Source organism: Coturnix japonica, chromosome 32, assembly GCF_054131305.1.
Source record: "Coturnix japonica strain WE chromosome 32, WE-NBRP24, whole genome shotgun sequence".
Taxonomy (NCBI): domain Eukaryota; kingdom Metazoa; phylum Chordata; class Aves; order Galliformes; family Phasianidae; genus Coturnix; species Coturnix japonica.
In genome coordinates, this window is record NC_140694.1 from 1,114,337 (window position 1) to 1,133,638 (window position 19,302).

General features: G+C 43.5%; 2 protein-coding genes across 3 annotated transcripts; both read left to right on the plus strand.

Annotated features, from left to right (window-relative positions):
- The first annotated feature begins 379 nt into the window (after window positions 1–379).
- Window positions 380–9,106, plus strand: LOC146755418 (obscurin-like). Its single transcript, XM_085525496.1, is given in 9 exon segments — window positions 380–389; window positions 711–953; window positions 1,440–1,659; window positions 1,661–1,707; window positions 1,928–1,974; window positions 1,977–2,193; window positions 4,933–5,199; window positions 5,523–5,635; window positions 8,948–9,106. Coding segments are annotated over 9 exon segments (1,185 nt in total). The 3' UTR covers window positions 8,969–9,106.
- Window positions 9,107–12,528: 3,422 nt separating this feature from the next.
- LOC146755419 (obscurin-like) lies at window positions 12,529–18,302 on the plus strand. Of its 2 annotated transcripts, XM_085525566.1 has the most exons (5): window positions 12,529–12,791; window positions 13,437–13,706; window positions 14,341–14,604; window positions 15,234–15,500; window positions 17,631–18,302. In XM_085525566.1, exons 3-5 carry the CDS (start codon window positions 14,526–14,528, stop codon window positions 17,675–17,677), a joined length of 393 nt encoding a protein of 130 aa, XP_085381692.1. In that variant the 5' UTR covers window positions 12,529–12,791; window positions 13,437–13,706; window positions 14,341–14,525; the 3' UTR covers window positions 17,678–18,302. The 2 variants fall into 2 exon arrangements, with proteins under 2 accessions (XP_085381692.1, XP_085381691.1); XM_085525565.1 differs by lacking the exons at window positions 15,234–15,500; window positions 17,631–18,302.
- The last annotated feature ends 1,000 nt before the right edge of the window (window positions 18,303–19,302 follow it).

The window sequence follows — 19,302 nt, forward strand, 5'->3', positions numbered from 1 at the left end:
GTGGCAATGGTAGAGGCCATGAGGAGTCTGTTCAGGAAGCCAGGAGTACTGTTCTGGGTCATGAAAAGGCAGCCAGTGGTTTGACTATCACACGTTTATGTGTTTTGATGTTTCACAGTGGGTCTGAAGTAAAAGGAACTCAGGTTTTGGTTGCCTGCAGGACAGATGTTCTTTTGGGTTCAATATGTTTGCATAGTGACTTGCAACCATGGGACTGGTGTTCAAGGACCCTCTTGGTTCCTTCAGTTCCTAGGTTCTTTCTTGCCTAGATTTGACACTTAGTTTCAACAGAAGAGCTGATATTCTCTAGTGAAGGCTATTAGTTTGGGCACAAGTGGTAACCTAAACCTGTTCCAACCAGTATATAAAGACCTGCAAGATGCTCACATGTCAGTCCCTCAGTCAATACTTTTTCTTTTCTTCCCTCAGAGCCAAAACCTGTGTTTATAAACCAGGAGAAGGTGCAGAAAGACGTGAGTGCTGCCCTGACAGCAAGTGCCTCCTTCAGCTGTGAAGTAGCACAGGATCCAAGCGAAGTAAAATGGTACAAGGATGGAAGACTGCTTGCCTCCTCCAGAAAGTTCAGAATGGAATCTGTGGGCAAAACACGGCGTCTGGTTGTGGAGCAGCTGGAGAAGAAAGATGCTGGAGAATACATCTGCGAGGCTGCTGGCCAGAAGATGACCTTCAAGTTGGAATCAACTGGTGAGCATTCGCTTTGGGAGCACTAAGCAGCTGTTTATGTGGCTTAGAGGAAGAGGAAGTGAGCCATGCCAAAGGGAAGGTGGTGTGGTGCAGGAATGCAGTTGAGATCAAACCCAGCAAACGTTTCCAGATTGATGAGGAAGGGGTCAGAAGAACTCTGGCAATAAGAGGGATCCAGGCTGAGGACGAGGGAGAGTACTTCTGTGAGTCCAGAGATGACAAGAGCAGCATTAGCATCACCCCCAAAGGTATGTCTCTGGAAATGAAGGCTGACAGTGTGGAAGGATCCTTGGCTTCCCTCATCAGCCATTACAACACTGCAAAGCTGAGTTCATTTGTGTGTTTATGCTGTTCTCTGTGTTAAGAGCCAAGTACAAAATTTCTTTCTCTCAAAATAACTGTGGAACAACTGCTTCTGAAGAGCACAGCAGTTAAGTGGGCAAATCAGCCTTCAAGGCTGGAATTAAGCATCCCAAATGTAAGATGGGATTTTTTTTACCCCTTCTTTGCCTCTTTTCTTCTTGCATCTTTGTAGATGCAAGGAGGATCTCCTCTACAGACAGGGGATGTGAGTGTGAGTTATGGTGATCACTTCCTGCGAGTCATAAAATCTGATGCTTCCAATAAAATCATTGACTCTGTTGGCTCTTTGAAGGTGCTCAAACATAAACGAGCTCATACACTTAGGGACACATCTTTTATGTGCTTCTAAGTGGTTTCTTCTTCTCCATCAGCTCCCAGGGTGGTGAAATTTGTTACGAGCCTCAACCACGTGGCTTCTGAAGAAGGCAAAGAGGCTGTGTTCAAGTGCACTGTTTCTCCCATTGATGCTGTGGTCACCTGGTTCAGGAATGGTGTCAAGATTGAAGCCAGTAAGAAACTCGTGATCTCACAGAAGGACACCAACCACAGCCTCACCATCACCGATCTGACACTGGAAGATGCAGCTGAAATCTGCCAGTGCTGAGGGCGTAGAAAGCACAGCCAATCTCAGAGTCCGAGGTAAGGGGCTGTAATGCCCCATTGATAGGCTGTCACTGGTGCTGTGGTTTGTGGGTTTCATATTGCCTTTCCTCTGGTTATGGTGACGATATGGAATTTTGCTTCCTTAAGTAGGGTTCCCCTGAATGCACTGGCACTGGAACCACCATTTAAATTCTTTATAAAAAAACTGTTTTGTGGATTCTCTGTGTTCTTACTGTTATTTCTTCACATTGATAAGAGGCCTCAGTCTCATTCAAGAAGAAACTGGAGCCTAAAACTGTTGAAGAGAGAGAGACACAGTGACCCTGGAGGTAGAGCTGAGCAAGCCTGCAGAAGTCAAGTGGATGAGGAACAGCATTGTATTGAAGGCCAGTGAAAAAACAGAGATCAAAGCTGAGGGAACAAAGCATATCTTGATAGTTAAGGACATCTCCTTTGCAGACAGGGGCTTTTACTGCTGCAAGAGTCCTGACGACAAGAGGCAAGCCAAGATCAATGTGGAAAGTAAGTGGAATGATTGCAAGGTCTGTAAAGACACTGGATGTGATTTGAACTTGGATTCAGGTCTTCTCTATTATCACAGTGGCTACTGCCAGCCCTACATGCCATGGGGGCAGGGAGACACAGCCCTGGGCTTGGACACCATTGTAATGCTTGAAATAAGGTGAAAGAGAGGGCGGTCTTCCCAGCAGCCCTCAGCCATGTCATTGACATAAGCTCTTAGCTGATTCTCCTCTGGAATTTCTCACTCTGGTGCAGTCTGTTTTTCTTCATCTGTAAGGCTATTAGCAACCTATTCCCTGCTTATCCATCTGTTCTTCTCTACAAAGCATGTCTTTCAAAGCATCTCTTTATAAGCAGTCAGAGTTAAATGAAAAAATAAAAATAAAAACACAACAGTGCATCTATCTATGGATGCTTTCCTTTCAAGTAAGCTAACGGTGTCTCAGCTGTAGCCCTGTACTTCTGTCCTATTTCCTGCATCCTTTTGTCATGTTTGCTACGGAATGGACAAGGACAGAATTGAAGGTCTATCTGATTTTTGTCTGCAAAGCCCCTGCCACCAATTGCTGCTGTGTAGGTCATCAACAGGTACTGAAAGGCTTGATAGCAGGCTTTGAGTACATAAAAGGCTCTTAGAAAGTGGAAGCAAACAATCTGTTCTCTGTGCAGAAATAATGGACTTCAATTGCAATAACAAAGATGCAAGTTCTACAACAAAAAAGCTTTTTAATGGTTGGATGACTGGATAAGTCATTTGGAGGGGCTTTGAAGCCTTCACTGTGGGTTTCAGGAAAGGTTAGTGAAATATCTGGGGCACAAAGAGCTGAGCATGTCCTGGAGCAATGGAGAAGGGCTGGATGATTTTTGCGGGTATTTTCAGCCATAGAATTTTGTGTTCTGGTGGTGTCAGTACATTCTGTCGTACAACATGGACGGGTTGGTTTGTTGCATTGGTTCAGACTTTTGTACTAGGAGCTCAGCAGTGGTTAAAGCTCACACTTCTGCAAAGTAAACAAGCTCCTGCAATTCGTCTCTACTCTGTTTTAGCTGTGGATTAGCTTGACAGTTCCCTTCCATAAGCTTTATGGTTCCCTTCTGTAAGTCTACTTACACAGACTGAGTTGCTTAACTTGAAGTCTTGCTCCAGGATTTTGAGCATATTATTAGCAAAAATATCACAAATAATTTCACCAACAATTCTCCCCACCTATATGTAGCTTTCCTTTTTTTCACTGGCAGGTTTTACACTGGCAGATAGGGTAGGCATGTAGAAACAACCTCACCTTAATTCTCACGAAGCTCTGATTTCTCTGACTGGCCTTTGTTTTGTGATTCTGCATGCATGCCCTGTAGCTAAAGCCTGGATGTCTTCCCCAACACCTTCAGTCTCCCATCCTTACTTCAGTTACTCCATTGCAAATCTCTCTGCTAGTCCAAGAGAGTTTTTATTTTACCCCTGACCTTTAACTGAGTTAGTTCCATTAAGTGGCTGAAGCCCTAAGTGATCCAAGGTGAAGCATGATCCAAACTGGAATTTAGCTAATTGTAGTAGGGAATCCAAGCCTTAATGAGACGAGTTATTTAAAATATGTGTCCTCCATCTAAAACAGCATTGAACTCTTGCCCTGGTTTATGATAGAAGTGAGAGTTTAACAGCAGAAGTCTGAAGTTATGCTCCATATTTCTCATCACTCAAGAGAATATTTGAATATATTAATTTCTTTGGCTGTGTTAGAGCTCATAATGAGGTAAGCTGATGTTCTTTAAATGCTCGGAGTCTAGCAATGTGGGGAAGTGGACTGCTATTTGCTGTTGAGCTTTAGGCTAAGAAGCCTGATATTAGAGAACCGTGGACTTCCCCTTTCACTTCCCCTCTCCTCTCCTTCTTCCTGGACTGATCCCTCATGGTTTGAGAATGATTTCAGAGCAAGGTAAATGAGGAATAGCCATGTGAAAACCTGTTGTTTTATTGCACTATAAAAGACACTTATTCAAAAGACAAGTGTGTGTTCCAAGCTTAAGTTTGCAGGAGATCCTAGAAACAACTCAGATGCTCAAACCTGTAGTCTGGCTGAATCTTTTATTGTCAGTTCTGGTCAGGAGGAGATGCTTGAGTAAGACAAATAAAAGGTCATGGGTAAGTTGGTCCTTCTTGTGATATACTTCTAGGCTTTCATCAGGGAAAAGCTTAATTAGTCCAAATAATTATAGGAGAAACCACACCAAGAACATGAGAGTGAAATTTCAAATGACGTGAAGGTAAATTTTACCTCGTTCTGCCATTCCCCAAATGTTTCTTTCCTTATGACAAGAAGAACTTTGCAAAAGTAATTTTTTTTTCAGTCTTGTGTGCAACACAAAAAGGGGTAAAATCTAGGAGACCACCTGAAATCTTTTTTCCATCTGGAAGGATCGATTTAAGAGCACCCATGGACCTGGTTATGAACAAGATTTCTTCTTTGCAAAGGCTGTTGCTTAATTGGCAGATAGTGTACCTGGGAGAGGAAGAGGGAAGTAACTTGTTTTGGAAGTCCTGATGCTATTCAAGCATTCAAGGCCAGGCTGGATGGGGCTTTGTGCAATCTGGTGTAGAGGGAAGCATCCCTGCCTACAGCAGGGGGTTTGGAACTGGATGATCTCAAAGGTCCCTTCCAACCTAAACCTTTCTCTGATTCCTTTGATGATTCTATTTCTCAGATGCTGGTGTGAAATCTCCAACCTCTCCCCATTGTCTTTCAGTGCGGCAGATGAAGCTGGTGAAAGGTCTGCAGCCCCTGGAATTCCCTGAGAAGGGAACTGTCACCTTTACGGTGGAGGTGTCCCATGAGGATGTGGAAGGGACTTGGCAGAAGGACGGCGTGTGGCTGAAGCCTGCACCAAATATCACGATGGGTGTCCAGGGGAAGAAACATTCCTTGACACTTTCTTCTGTGACCCTTGAAGATGCAGGACTCATTTCCTTTAAAGCAGAAGGCATTAATTCATCGGGGAGGCTCACTGTGACAGGTATTGGTTGGTGCAAGGTGTGATTATCTGCTCCTGTCCCAGATGACTTGAACAGCAGAACCAGCTTTCCTTCCAGCTGCAAAGAATGTTATGCACTGGGCCATTGCCACCAGAGTATCCCTCAGATATCAAGAGGATTGTTGTAACATGATTGTCCCTAGCACAAGTAATGATAATGTGCTCAAAACAATAGTTTTTTTTGTTGTTAATGACATGTTCTAGTAAGCATGGAGAGTAGGCACTGCCTTTCATTATTCCTTATGCCAGATGCTCCTAGAGACCTAATTCCCAACTAAATCCACATCCTTCTTTCTCCTTCTCAGAACTGCCTGTGAAAATCAGCAAACCATTGGCAGACATTAGCATCACTCAGAAGGACAAGGTCACATTTGAGTGTGAGCTGTCCAGGCCCAAGGTGGACGTCAAGTGGTTCAAGGTATGGCATGTAATGGTATTTTCCTTTCTGACTTCTCTGGAAATGAATGAGAGCCGTTAATTTCACTTCCAAGGGATGCAAGTCTGAGCTTTTGCTTGATAGCTTTTGCACTGCTCTCTTTTCTTTATGCTCTTTTACTTGCCCAGATCAGCCCTCTTTGATATTATGTCCTGAGTTCATTTATCAAGTTGAAATGGAAGTTTGTTTTGGGTTTCATGTGAACTCCTGAGGTCTTGCTGCACAAAATATTGTTGGTTGGAGCACAGTCTTGAGCTTCAACTCTAACACAGAAATTCTCAGCCAGGATTTTGTAGCCTTGTTGTGAACTTGGTTTTAGGGTGAAATTTCAGTTTTCTTTGCACGTGACAGTGTGAGAATTTGCTCTGGCCCTTTGTGTACCTCCCCGGTGCTCAGCTGTTCCTTCCCTTACTTGGGGATAATGTCATTTATTCAAGGTGATGTCCAAACGAGCTTGTTAACAGTCCTCCGCAGTGCTTTAAGCTGTCATAGGTCAGCCAGAATTTCTGCATGTTCTATAGCCATTCCTACATGTTGAAAACACTGCACTGTGCTTAAGCTTCAACATATGTTCCAGTAAGCACAGTTCCATTAATTCTAGGGGAGTGGGTGAATTAAGCATAGATCTGAAGGCTCCCTTTGCTCAGTGCAGAGATGGAAGGACTCATGGAGATCTGACTTGATATTTTCCCTTGTAGGATGGGAAGGAGCTCCATCAAAGTAAAAAAGTGGGCATTACTTCCCAGGGAAATAAGAGAAGTCTCATTATTCACAAGTGTGAATATGAAGATCAGGGAACATGCACGTGCCAAGCAGCTGAAGACAAGACATCAGCTACCCTAAAGGTTCGTGGTATGTTTACCTGAATGAGCAAATAAACTGTGTTTTGCACCACAGGAAAAAATGCTTCCTGGGCAGTTTGAGCATTTCTTCGTTAGTCCTTTTGGATACCTTTCTCTTTCTTCTTTATGCTCAAGACAGATTTTCCCTCCTTGTGTTGCACTGGTTAAACCCCAGTTTGTAGCTCATCACCAGGCTCTGAAGCATCAGACTGGTTACTGAACACACGGGTCTGCTGTGCCCTGGTAAATGCCACCTGCCAAAGGGACTTCTGAAAGGATGCTTTTTTCTGATTTCCTACTAGATGCTGTCCTCATGTGGCCACTTGGGTTCAGTGTTAGCATGAACATGAACATGTGTCCTGTCCCATGACTTTGGTGAACTCTCATTTTCTCTCTCAGTCTGCAACCAGGTTGCGTTGCAGTTTCAGTACTGGCTGTTTTATGCAGCCATTCCATTTGTTCTGGTTTAGGTTCTTTTTTTTTTTTTTTTTTCTTTTTTCAGGCATCATTTCTATACAGTAGACAAAGCCAGCTTATTACATTTGGTTTACAGTTTTTAGCTTTTGCTGGTAAGCATTTCAGCTCTCGGGCAGTTTTACCGACAGGTTTGAAGAGCTGAAATGGACCAGCCTGGACACGATGGTCTGTTTTTGGTGGTGTAATGAATTTCTGAAGTTAAACTGATAGACCCTGTAAGGTTTTACAGTGTATGACTCACGTCTGGCAGAGCTATCACTGCAAGGAGTGTTTATGTATTTAGCATTTGGGGAGGCAAATGGTTGGGGATACTCTTTCATTTGCTTGCGTCTCAGAGTGAATCACCAGTATGTGAACCATCCTTCATCTCCTTTGTATTGCTTTTGTGTGTGTCTGTGTGTGGTTTCCCCTGTGAATTTCATCCTTTCCAGTTATATGGAAGTTCTCTTTTGAGCAGTGAAATTAGATGTTCCATCAGCAGTCATAATGGTAAAGCTGAGTTGCCACGTTATCTGTGTCCTTTCTGTCTGGCATCTCAATAACTGCTGCCCCACCACAATATCTGCCTAATACTTCAGCTCCATGGATGCCTCCTTGTGCAAACTGAGAGCCTGGATTTGGTGTGCATAGATCTGGGCTTACATCTGTGCTGGTAAATGCACTAGTGCATGGGCTAAGCAGTCCTGCCTCCTGTGCTGTGGGCATTGAGATGGGGCTCCTACAAGCTGCCCATTGCAAGATATTTAGAAACTAATTGCTGCGGAGGTTTCCATCCTCTTTTCAGACTAACTAAAATTTGGTTAGTGGGATCAAAACAGAAGGGGCAGGGAGGGAGAGCTGACCAAGGACTACTGATGGAACAACTATGAATCCTTGGTTCCTCAGGATTCCCTGCATCAGCAGTTGGCAACAGGAGTAAGGGGGCTCAGGAGGACACTGTAGAGTAGTGTGAAAAATGAGCGAAGGGAGTTACTAATTGATGCCTCTTGGAAAGCAGTCCAAGAGTGGTCCTCTTCATAAACTCTCCCCTTGTGTGTGGTTTTATCTTTATGAGGTGTTCATAACGAGTGATGTGTAGATCTCCCTTATCTCATAATGTCTTTGCCTGCCTGCAGTAAATATGCAGGATACAGGATCATATACGAGCTTCTTTGAATTACTGCTCATGTCAGGAGATAAAATCTGCCTATTCTTTGAACTAACACTGGCGAGGGTTAGTTATTCTGGCTACCAAGAGAATGACACAGCAGACTAAACTTTTTCTTTTCCTTCTTTGTCAAATGCCTTTTCATCCAACGACGTGTCCCATAGAAATTCAGAGCAGTGTTGGCTGAGGGAAGTGGAAATATTTATCTCCTGCGTGTATCTGCCACCCTATTTAGACATGTCCCTCCTGGCAGAGCACAGAGATTGGAGGAGTTGTATTAGGCACAGGAAAAGAGCACAGGGTTGTTTTTTTTTAATATATACAATGTTAGGGTATATATATGATGTTAAGTGTGATGAAGAAAAGGGAGACATTTGAGTTAGCACACTACTCAAGAGTTCAGTCCCCAGCTTTGCCACTTCACTGCTGTACAGTGCTGAGAAAATTACTCCTTACCTCTGAAATTTAGCCATCCAAGTGGTAAAATAGGGATAACAGGTCTTCTTTTAATTAGCTCTTTATTTGCTGTGCGTTAGATCAAGTGCTTAACAAAGCGTCACCATCTAAGTAATCATTCATAGAAGAACTATCACTACTGAGTTAGCCTCTCTCACAGAAACTGTGCTGATCATTATATATATATAACACATATATATATATATAAAATATATTGATCGATATATATATAAATAATATACATATGCATATATATACATATGTATATATATAATGTGTATATATATGTATGTATATATATAATGTGTGTATATACATACATACATACATACATACACACATATATTTGTTTGTTTGTTTTCCTCTTTTTAGAGCTGCCTGAGAGAACTGTGAAGCCTCTGCAAGATAAGATTGCACTTGAAAAGCATCGGGGATTCCTGGAGTGCCAGGTGTCTCGTGCCAATGCTAAAGTGAAGTGGTACAAAAAGGATCTTGAAATTCATCCCAGTGACAAATATGAAATTTTGAGCGATGGCGTGTATCAGAAACTCATCATCAACGATGCGAATTATGAAGATGAGGATACATACACTTGTGATGTTTTTGATGATAAAAGCAGTGCTCATTTCTTTGTTGAAGGTAAAAATAGTAATAATAATAAAATAAAATAAAGGCAGTGGAATGCAGATAGATTTATACAAAAGCCATTCTCGCTTACTTTGAAAACAAAATGCAAATTAAATGAATATTTAAATTCAGAGGGTTTTTTGTTTTCCCAAAGTCCACCGATATTTTTCTTGTTACAATTATAAGGGCAAGAACATCCTGGAAAATGAATTTATCCTAAGTAGAGCTATTACATTTGAGCTACAGGGACCTTTACTAGGAGAAAACTTGTTGTTCAGAGCTAAGTTGCTGTATTTAACCAAAGTAATTATCAATGTCTGTGTTTCATTGAACCTCTATTCCACTTCGTAATGCGAGGAGTTTGATATCGGGATGGGAAGGTCATGGTTTGATTTGGATGTTGGACTGGGAATCAGAAGATCTGGGCTCTCTTCAGGTTGTCAGTCTTATTGTCTGACTTCTTAACAACTTTCTTTCTACTATTTTTTTAATGATGTTTTAAGGCATTTTGAGCTGATAGGTGTAGTGTTCATGTGCAGTAATGCTGACGTGAGTAAGTAGGGTGATAATGTAAGGGTTTTTTACATTCCTTCTAAATCTCTGCTTTCTCTTGTTCCATCCTTCTTAAAGAGCAATCCATTAATCTAGTAAAGGAGCTGTGTGATGAGGATGTGACTGAGCCTGAAGAAGCCAAATTTGAATGCGAGATATCCATTCCTTCTGTGAAACTTCCCAAGTGGTATCTACGTGGGGAAGTCTTACAGGCTGGCAGAAACTTGATTATGCAGCAAGAAGGCACCATCCACCGGCTGACCATACTGAAAACCACCACTGATATGACAGGCACCATTCAGTTCTCAATTGTCAAATCCAAATCCACAGCCAATCTGCTCGTCAGAGGTAACATATCCTGGCTTGGTTTACATCATGAAGATGAAGAATTAATTAACATACAGTCTTCCTTCACTGGGGTCGTTGAAATATTGTGTGTGTGTCTGGAGGGTCTGCTCCATTTCCAGTTCAAAGTCGTTGGACACTAAATGAGACAGCTGCATCTCAGTAAAATATGTGTTTGAATAGTTGTGATGTGCTTACTATTCAGATCTAAAGAGCTGTGGTTTTGTCCTTGGCTATTCCAAAGAAGTCAAATCAGGTGAAATTAATTGTATTTCTGAAGTAGACAAGTTTAAGTTTGGTAGCACCTAAATTTGATGCAGTTTGTCATTGATTTCATCTGAAAGAAACTTCCAGGCTTTTTATCAGCTGTTTTCCCGTTGCAGCGTAAGAGTCTCCATTCACATCCTAAAGTACTTGTTATATTTTCAACGCACTCTTATTTGAATAAAAGCCTTAACTGGGAGCAGTTTAATAAGCACAGAACAAGAGCTGGACCTTGCATTTGGTAGATAATATACAGTATTACTTTATAGAAATGTAGTCAATGGCATTCCCTATAGGCAATCGTTTGTTTTATCTTTAGAGTGGTTCAAACAACCATTGTGAAGATGAAATTAATTGGGATGGAATACACACAAGAGACTTTCCTCTTCTTCCAATTGTCCTCATCTTTTCTTCTCTTCCACCCCTGTTTTGCAGATTACCATATACAAATCACCAGGAAGTTGGAGGACAAGACAGCTTTGGAACATCATTCTGTCATCCTGTCCTGTGACTTCAGGCCTTCTCAAAGGTTGTGAACTGTTTCAAGGGCCACACACCCATCGAGCCCTCTGAGAAATACAAGATCAAGAGGGATAAGCATTCAGCAGAGCTCAAGATTCTGATGCTGAAGCCCGATGATGCTGGTGTGTACAAGTGCAAGGCGGGAATTGCAGAGACTGAGGCCACGCTGACAGCTGAAGGTATGAGCAGGGAGGGTGGCCTCTTCCATGTCCTATTTCACCTCTGATTTCTCTTCCCTTGGTTGATTTCTGCCGTTCTCTCCTGCTAACTTTATAAATGTATAATCTTCACTGAGAAGATTACACAAAGATCATCTAGTCTAACCATTCTACCACATCCCAGTATGCTTTATAGTAACAGTGGTAACAGTTCACCTTGTTTCCCCACAGCCCGCAATGTAGAAGTAACGAAGCACCTGCAGGATGTGGAAATTGAAGAAGAGAGCTCTGCTGTCTTCTCCTGCGAGCTGTCCCATGATGACGAGGACGTGGAATGGTTCCTGAATGGCAACCACCTTTACACCAACAATTACAATGAAATCAAGAACGCTGGCAATTGCTGCACACTGACAATGAAGCAGGTTAAGCCTGAGGATGCTGGCACAGTGACAGTGAAGTCAGACAAGGTGTCAGAAGGCGCGCGCCTGAAGGTGAGAGGTGGGTCTGATCACAGCCCTCCTGGATGCAAGAGATGCTAAGGAGCTCCAGTTCATTCTGTTGTGCAGCAGTCCTGCTTCTAAAGCTCACCTCTCTGGGGTGACAAGTCATCAGGGGCTTTCTTCCAGTGGAAGGTTCCATTGCAGCAGATATCAACGAAGGAGGATGGTTTTGGTGTCCTGCCAAAGCATTCCATTGCTTTTTATCATCGTTTTACTTAACACAAGGAGAGTTACAAGAGCAATTTCTTTTACTGCTTCAGTAACATGCAGTGTCAATGCTGTTGCCCCAAGGATTTATGACTGCAGGGAGAGATCATTCAGTGTGTGTTTTGCCTCTGGAATGACTAATGACCAGGCTGTGAGCAACCCGATCTAGCTGTGAATGTCCCTGTTTATTGCAGGGGAGCTGGGCTAGATGGCCTTTAAGGGTCTCTTCCAATTCTAAGGATACTGTGATTCTAATCAGCTCTCCCCAGCAATTAAGCTCTTTTATTCTATGCGCTCAGAGTTTGAAGGATTTCCTCTTGCTCCTTTCCTTTGCATTTGGTGGATGTTTTTTCCCCAGTATAAACATCTGATGTGTGAAATAGAAGATAGATAAAAGGAGTCAATAAAAGAGGAAAATCAAAAGTGTTCAGCAGCTTATCCTCTTAATCCTGTGGCCTGCTGTATGAGCTCTCCTCCATGTGAGGGCAATGCCAGCTCTCCAGCTTTAGAAGAGCTGCATCCCAATAACTTCATATGATATCAGTCCCACCCACAGCAATGCAGGCTGTCCCTCCTGTTCCCTGTATTCTCCTACTGATTAGTTCAGAATTCCTTAAAGCGCATTCTGTCAAGAGACATGAAACCGCTTTAGGTTCTATATTGGTGTTGTCAGTACTGGTAAAGATTTATTGATCTCTCCTTAAAAATCTGAAAGCAACTGGAAATGTCTCAACTTCTGTATCACGTTGTTCTGTTTTGGCTGTTTAATTGCAGAGAAGCCTGCTGTCTTCATGAAGTGTTTGAATGATGCTTTTGTTGAGGAGCGGGGTGTGATTAAATTGGAATGTGAAGTCTCTAAAGAGAAGGTCAAACCAGTGTGGAAAAAGGACGGTGATGTGCTCACTTCTGGCAACAAGTATGAGCTGGTACAGTCTGGGAAGACCCTATGTCTCCTTCTCCATGACCTCGAGAAGTCAGATGCAGGTTTCTATACCTGTGATATTGGCACTGATGTTGCCAAGTCAAATGTCGGCGTTCAGGGTAAGTACTGTGGAAAGTAAAGGAGTGCTGAAAGCACATTCAGTGTGGTCACTATGTCTTACACCTATTCCCCCATGAGCCTTAATAGTTTCTACAATAGAAGTGTATTACTGCAATGTAGCGCAGTGATGTCTGGAAAATTCCCATTGCTTTTGATGTAAATGTATCTCCTTTTGCCATGAAAATCACCAAACATGTCAAGAATGTCCTGGAAATGTTTCCTTTCTAAACATCCCTAAAATGGAGAAATGGTTTGAACACCAGTAGGGGTAGGATGGTAACAAAAGAGCTAATAGAAACAGTTAATTTCTTGTCATAGGCAAAACCCTTTTTCTCACGCAGCATCCTAGAGTTGTCCTCTCTGTTAGGTTTTTCCCTCTGTAGCTCATTGAATCTTCATTGTGCTCCATGGACTGAGCTGCTCTCCTTGTAGTTCTTCCAGAGCAAAGCCAAGAGATTCACGTCTCTTTTTTTTTTATAGCTTTCTGGTAATTCTGAGTGGAGAATGTCTTAGAGAATACATCAGTGAGGAACGCAGCCATGTTCTGCAGATCCTGAGTTAAAACACCAGTCCTGCTACTCACGTCAGTCACAAATGCCTTTTCTCCATCTAAACCTCATACTAACCTATCTCTTATCTTCCAGAGCTGAATATTGGCATTAGCAAATGGCTGAAAAACACTGAAATCCAGGAGGGAGAAGATTGTACTTTTGAATGCATTCTGTCCCATGAAAGCATTGATGAGTTCAACTGGACACTGAATGGAAGCAGAGTGGAAAGCAGTGGGCGATTTAAAGCTTCTAACGTGGGTTGGAAATATACTCTCCTTATCAAAAGTGTGACTCCTACTGACGCTGGGGAAGTCATTTTTACTGCCCGTGGTCTAACCTCCAAAGCCTCTCAGTCTGTGAAAGGTAATGAGATGGGAGAGATTCTGGGGTCTGATTCCTTCAACTGTCTTCTGATAAGATTGTCGTGAGAGCTAACTCATAATATGGTTAAAGTGAATAGCAACCTTCTACTTGAACCTTGAAGCACTGAGAATTTCTCTTAAAAATAAGTAAGAGGAGGAACCATTTGACACAAATGTGAGAACTACCCAAAGCACTGGGGTAGTGTTGGAAATGGGCATCTCACTCCAGCTTGTTCCATTACCAGTAAATCAGGAATGATCTGTTGAGGGAACTGTGGGAGCAAATATCCTCTAAGTATAAGCTGAAGGGATGGCCTTCACATCATCTAGCTGTACAACAAATTCCTATCTAGAACATGTGCATCTGAGAGCATCATCTGAGGCTCCCAGTGTGATGAGTGGAGAGAAGAAAGAGGCAGTTTTCAGACATGGTTCATCATCCTCAATTGGGTAGATTTAAGAGAGAATAAATGCTGCCTGGAATTCTATTGTCTGTACTTTGCAGATTACTGCTGGCTGTAGGATGGCCTCTGTTGCAAATGCCTCTCTAACTTATCTCCAGCATGTAGATGCGTGTATTTTGAGAGAGGCATCCTACCGTGTGTGTGTTACTTAAAAAGCATGTTTTCTTCCAGAAAAAGCTACTGAGGTTTCAAAACAGCTGGAGGATACGACAGCAGCTGCAGGGCAGGACATCAGCCTAAGCTGTGAGCTGTCGAAACAGATGTGAACATCAGTTGGTACAAGGATGGCAAAGCAATCAGAAAAAGCCATAAGTACGACTTGCAGCAGGAGGGAACTGGGGCCATTCTGATCATCCATGATTCTACTGCCAAGGACAGCAGGGAGTACACCTGTGAGACAGAGGACTCTGAAACAAAAGCCAGGGTTACTGCAAGGTGAGTTGAAAAGCACACTGGGGAAGGCATGTAGAGAAGTCGAGGTAAATATCTGCAGCCTGTGGGTGATGTTTTTCTCTTCTGTTTCCTTGAGCGGGATCAGTTCTTAGTTTTCAGAAAATATGATGGATTAAAGTCTTTTCCTTAAAATAATCTGGAAACCGAATGATTCTCCAGTGTGATGTGGATCTGGGCAGCCTGGTCTGGTGGTTGGTGACCCCTTGGCAGGGGCTTTAAAACTAGATGATCTTTGAGGTCCTTTTCAACCCAGGCCATTCTATGATTCTGTGATCATTCTATGATTCTATGATCTTGGGTGTTAGTGAGCCAAGAAAAGATGGCAATCTGAATTAGTCTATATTGAATATGTGTAATCCAAACTATATGCAGTTTATCAGATGAGATCCTACCAGCGCATGTATAATGGTATTAATCTTTCCAGATATCTTCTGGAATGATCAAGCCTATGTAAATGGGTGGACTCTGTGGACTTCTTAGATTCTTTGCATCTCTATGTGATGTTCTAGAAGTGAGGGCAAAGGAGATTCAGGACACCTCTGTATGCTTGAGACTTGTTGGGGTAACAAATCCCTTTGTCCCACACCCTCATCCCCCTCTTTTCCTTCCAGAAAAACCTAATTACTTTATCAAGGAACTTTCAGATCTGAAAACTGAAGAAAGTGGAACTACAATTTTTTCATTTCAGTGCGAGAAATGCTCATACACCGTCATATGGAGGAAAGGCATTGCTGAGCTCAGGCCTGGCAGGAAATACGAGATGGCACAGAAAGGACGAGACCTGCAGCTGAGCATAAGAAATCTGGAGAAAAGTGACAGTGACGTGTACACCTGTGACATTGGTGATGCCCAGTCCAGAGCCAAGCTGGTTGTACAAGGTATGTGTGAGAGCCATATGACTGCGCATCCTGTTTCTCCACTCCCAAGACATTATCCTGGTAGAATTTGTACATTTATGGCAGGTCTTTGGGGCTGCAGCTGTCTGGCCTGAATAGCGGTTCACAAGCCATGCACAGAGCGAGCTGCATGGAAAGGGAAAGAACTACCAACTAGAGCAGTGCCATTGAGAACTTTATGTATCATTTAAAAACCAAAAATGCTGATGTACGGTGAGGCTGGTGACCCAGAAATCAGTGTGAACTTTCTATCTCTGACCTTTCTGAGTTAAAAATAGTTCTCTAAAGTTCTAGGCAAAAATTCCCTGATGCAGCATTCTGGGTAGTTGTCACGGTTTAAACAAAAATTTACCTGTGTTCGTGACAGGGGGGCCACAGGCAAGCGAGGTGCTAGAAGGAGCTGAACCTCAGTCCCAGCTACTTCAGAAGCAGCCCGAACCCCCTCATACACGGCTAAGATCTCCTTCTCAGTTTAAGCATAGCGCTCCTCAGACCCTTTATATGCTCGACTCCAAAATCCCAGGGGTCGGCCTTGGGTCTCTCCTGAAGCTCTTTGCCACAAACTCCAAGTGGGACCTTTTTCTCCAGCAGCAGTGTAGATTATGTTTTTCACATCCTGTCCCGTCCGTACTGGCCCCAAGGCCACGGCATGGGTTATCTCTTGTTTTATCTGCTCAAAAGCCTGCTGCTGCTCAGGACCCCATGAGAAATTATTCTTCTTCCACGTTACCTGATAGAGGGGGCTCACTATGTGGCTGTAGTTTGGGACATGCATTCTCCAAAAGCCCACTACTCCCAGAAAAGATTGGGTCTCTGTCTTGTTGGTGGGCGGAGACATAGCAGTGATTTTGTCAGTCACATCTGCTGGGATGTGTCGACGTCCATCTTGCCGTTTTACACCTAAAAACTGGATTTCCTGGGCAGGCCCCTTCACCTTGCTGCGCTTAATGGCAAAACCAGCTTGCAAAAGAATTTGGATTATCTGTTTTCCTTTCTTGAAAACCTCTGCTGCTGTATGGCCCCACACGACAATATCATCAATATACTGCAAGTGTTCGGAAGCATTACCCTGTTCCAAGACAGCTTGGATCAACCAATGGAAATGGTTGGGCTGTGCTTCCACCTTTGAGGTAAACAGTTCCAGGTATACTGAACAGCTCTCCAGGTAAAAGCAAACTGTGACCTACATTTTGCAGCCAATGGGATGGAAAAGTAGGCATTAGCAATGTCAATGATGGCAAACCACCTTGCTTCTTTTGACTCCAGTTCATACTGGAGTTCTATCATGTCTGGTACAGCAGCACTCAATGGAGGTGTGAATTCATTCAGGCCACGGTAATCCAGCGTCAGCCTCCATTCTCCATTGGCTTTACGCGCTGGCCATATGGGGCTGTTAAAAGGCGAGTGAGTTTTGCTAATCAATCCCTGATTCTCTAATTGGCGAATTAGCTTGTGAATGAGGAGCAATGAGTCCCTATTGGTGCGGAACTGCTGTCTTGTACCACTTTGGTGGCAATTGGTACCACTTGGTCTTTTACCTGGAGCAACCCCACAGCAGAAGGATCATCTGACAGACCAGGTAAAGCTGACAGCTGCTTAACACAGTTTGTGTTAACAGCAGCTATCCCAAAGGCCCATCGATAGCCCTTGGGATCCTTAAAATATCTCATCCTAAGGTCATCAATACCCAAAATACATGGAGCCTCTGGACCAGTCACAGTAGGGTGTTTTTGCCAGTTTTTACCATTGAGGCTTATTTCGGCCTCCAACATAGTCAATTCTTGGGAACCCCCAGTCACTCCATGGATCTATATTGGTTGTGTCCCTTGGTGACTTGAGGTCATTAGGGTGCATTGTGCGCCAGTGTCCACCAAGGCTTTATATTTCTGTGGTTGAGATGTGCCAGGCCACCTAATCCACACAGCCCAGTATACTCTATTGTCCCTTTCCCCGCCCAGGCTGTAGTCAGGGCCCCTCTATTGGTTACCTCGATGGCTTGCAGCAACTGGAACTTCCCCCCTTTTGGGGCATGTAGCCCTGTCTTTCATGTCTCATGTCCAGTTCCACATGTTGTTTGAAGCACCATCTTAGAGGCAGCCTTTATTTCTCCAGCCCACCACTCTCTTGTACCACGAGAGCTCTCCTGCTTCTCGCTGTGATGTGAGACCAAATGGAAGGCCCTGCAGAAGTCTGGGTAGGTGATGTCAGTTGCTGTTCCTTTCCCCAACTGGTGCTGGGAAAAGCAGGGAATGGGACTGGGAGACATCCCGGCGGTGGGATCCTGCCTAAGCAGAACTGAATGGCTGTTCTGATCCATGTATTTTAACCTGAGTGAATCTGACACTAATGAGGGAGGTGAGGGACCTGTGGGAAGAAAATGTATGTGCCGCAGTTTGTGGTGCAAGGTGTTCTAGGAGCTGCTGGTAACAGTGCCCAGAAGTCTTCCTTTTTTGACGGGGAGAGGATTAACAAGGTTATTTTAATGAATCTATTTCCTTTCTGTTCATCTTTCATACTACCTCTCAAAAAACTGTCTGTGGATTCTGTCATAGTTTTGTGCTGTTGCTGTCAATATTCTACATCATAACATCATGTGCAGTATGAATCATTAATTGAGGGTATAAATAGTGGAATCATGTACAAAGGAAAAAGGGTTAAAGAGAAAGTAAATTTATGTGTGGATTCTATGCATTCTCAAGTAGTAGTTCTTGCTAAAGAGAATTCGTGTGCACTCTGTGCTTTCATCTGCACAAAGGATCTTGTAATCATCTCTGTCTGTGTTTCTTTTAGAGCCAGAGATGGAGCAGAGAGGAACACAGACTTGGGTGGATCTTCATTCAGGAGCAGGGACACGTCATGCTCATCTGAGGTGTCTGACTGACAGCAAGAGCAGAGAGGTAAGTTTCATAGGGTCGCGTGCACATTTTATTTTATTTTTCATTCATGATGCATAGAGGCGTTCCCCAGACAAAGTGAGCATTTCTCAACTGGACTTTCTAGAAATGAGCTAGGCAGTGAAAATGGGTTTGAAGCATTCCTAAGAGCCCCGCAAGAGAATGCTGAGAGTTAATCTGGCACCCTCCTTTGGAAACGTCCGTTGTCTGTCAGCTCTTCAGCTGTGCCCTAACACCTCCCATTGCGCTGCCACACCAGGATAGAATTCCAAGCCCACACTGAGTCCTGGAATGTTGTGGTGCCGTGTTGGAATCAGATGTGACCGCGTGGTCTTGGCTCCCCGCCTTGTGGGGGGTCATGGTGGACCAGGCTGTTGGCCGTTGGTGATGTCATAAGCGGCTGGAATGAGGGGAGGAGCGGTGCGTTCTGTGTTCCTTTGTGGGTGAGCTAGTGGTCGGAGTGGTTGGTTGTCTTGTTGTTCTTGTGCCTTTTGTGCCGTTAGTTAGTTAGTTTTGTTAGTTAGTTAGTTTTGTTAGTTAGTTAGTGTTGTTAGTTAGCGTTGTTAGTTAGTTACTGTTGTTAGTTAGTGCCGTTAGTTAGTTAGTTCCGTTAGTTAGTTAGTGCCTTTAGTTAGTTAGTGCCGTTAGTTAGTTAGTGCCTTTAGTTAGTGGCTTTAGTTAGTATCTTTAGTGCTTTTTCTTCTCACCGTCGTGTGCAGCAGCTTGTAGGTAAGCTGAGCTGACGTGGGATGGATGGGTGGGCAGTGAGGTGTTGAGAACTGCTGGCTGTCGGAGCTCACAGCACCGTATTGCTTACTCTTGACCATCAGACGTAATTTTCCCCGGTACACACGTTCCAAAGGGGGTATCAGTAAAGTTGGCATCTGTCC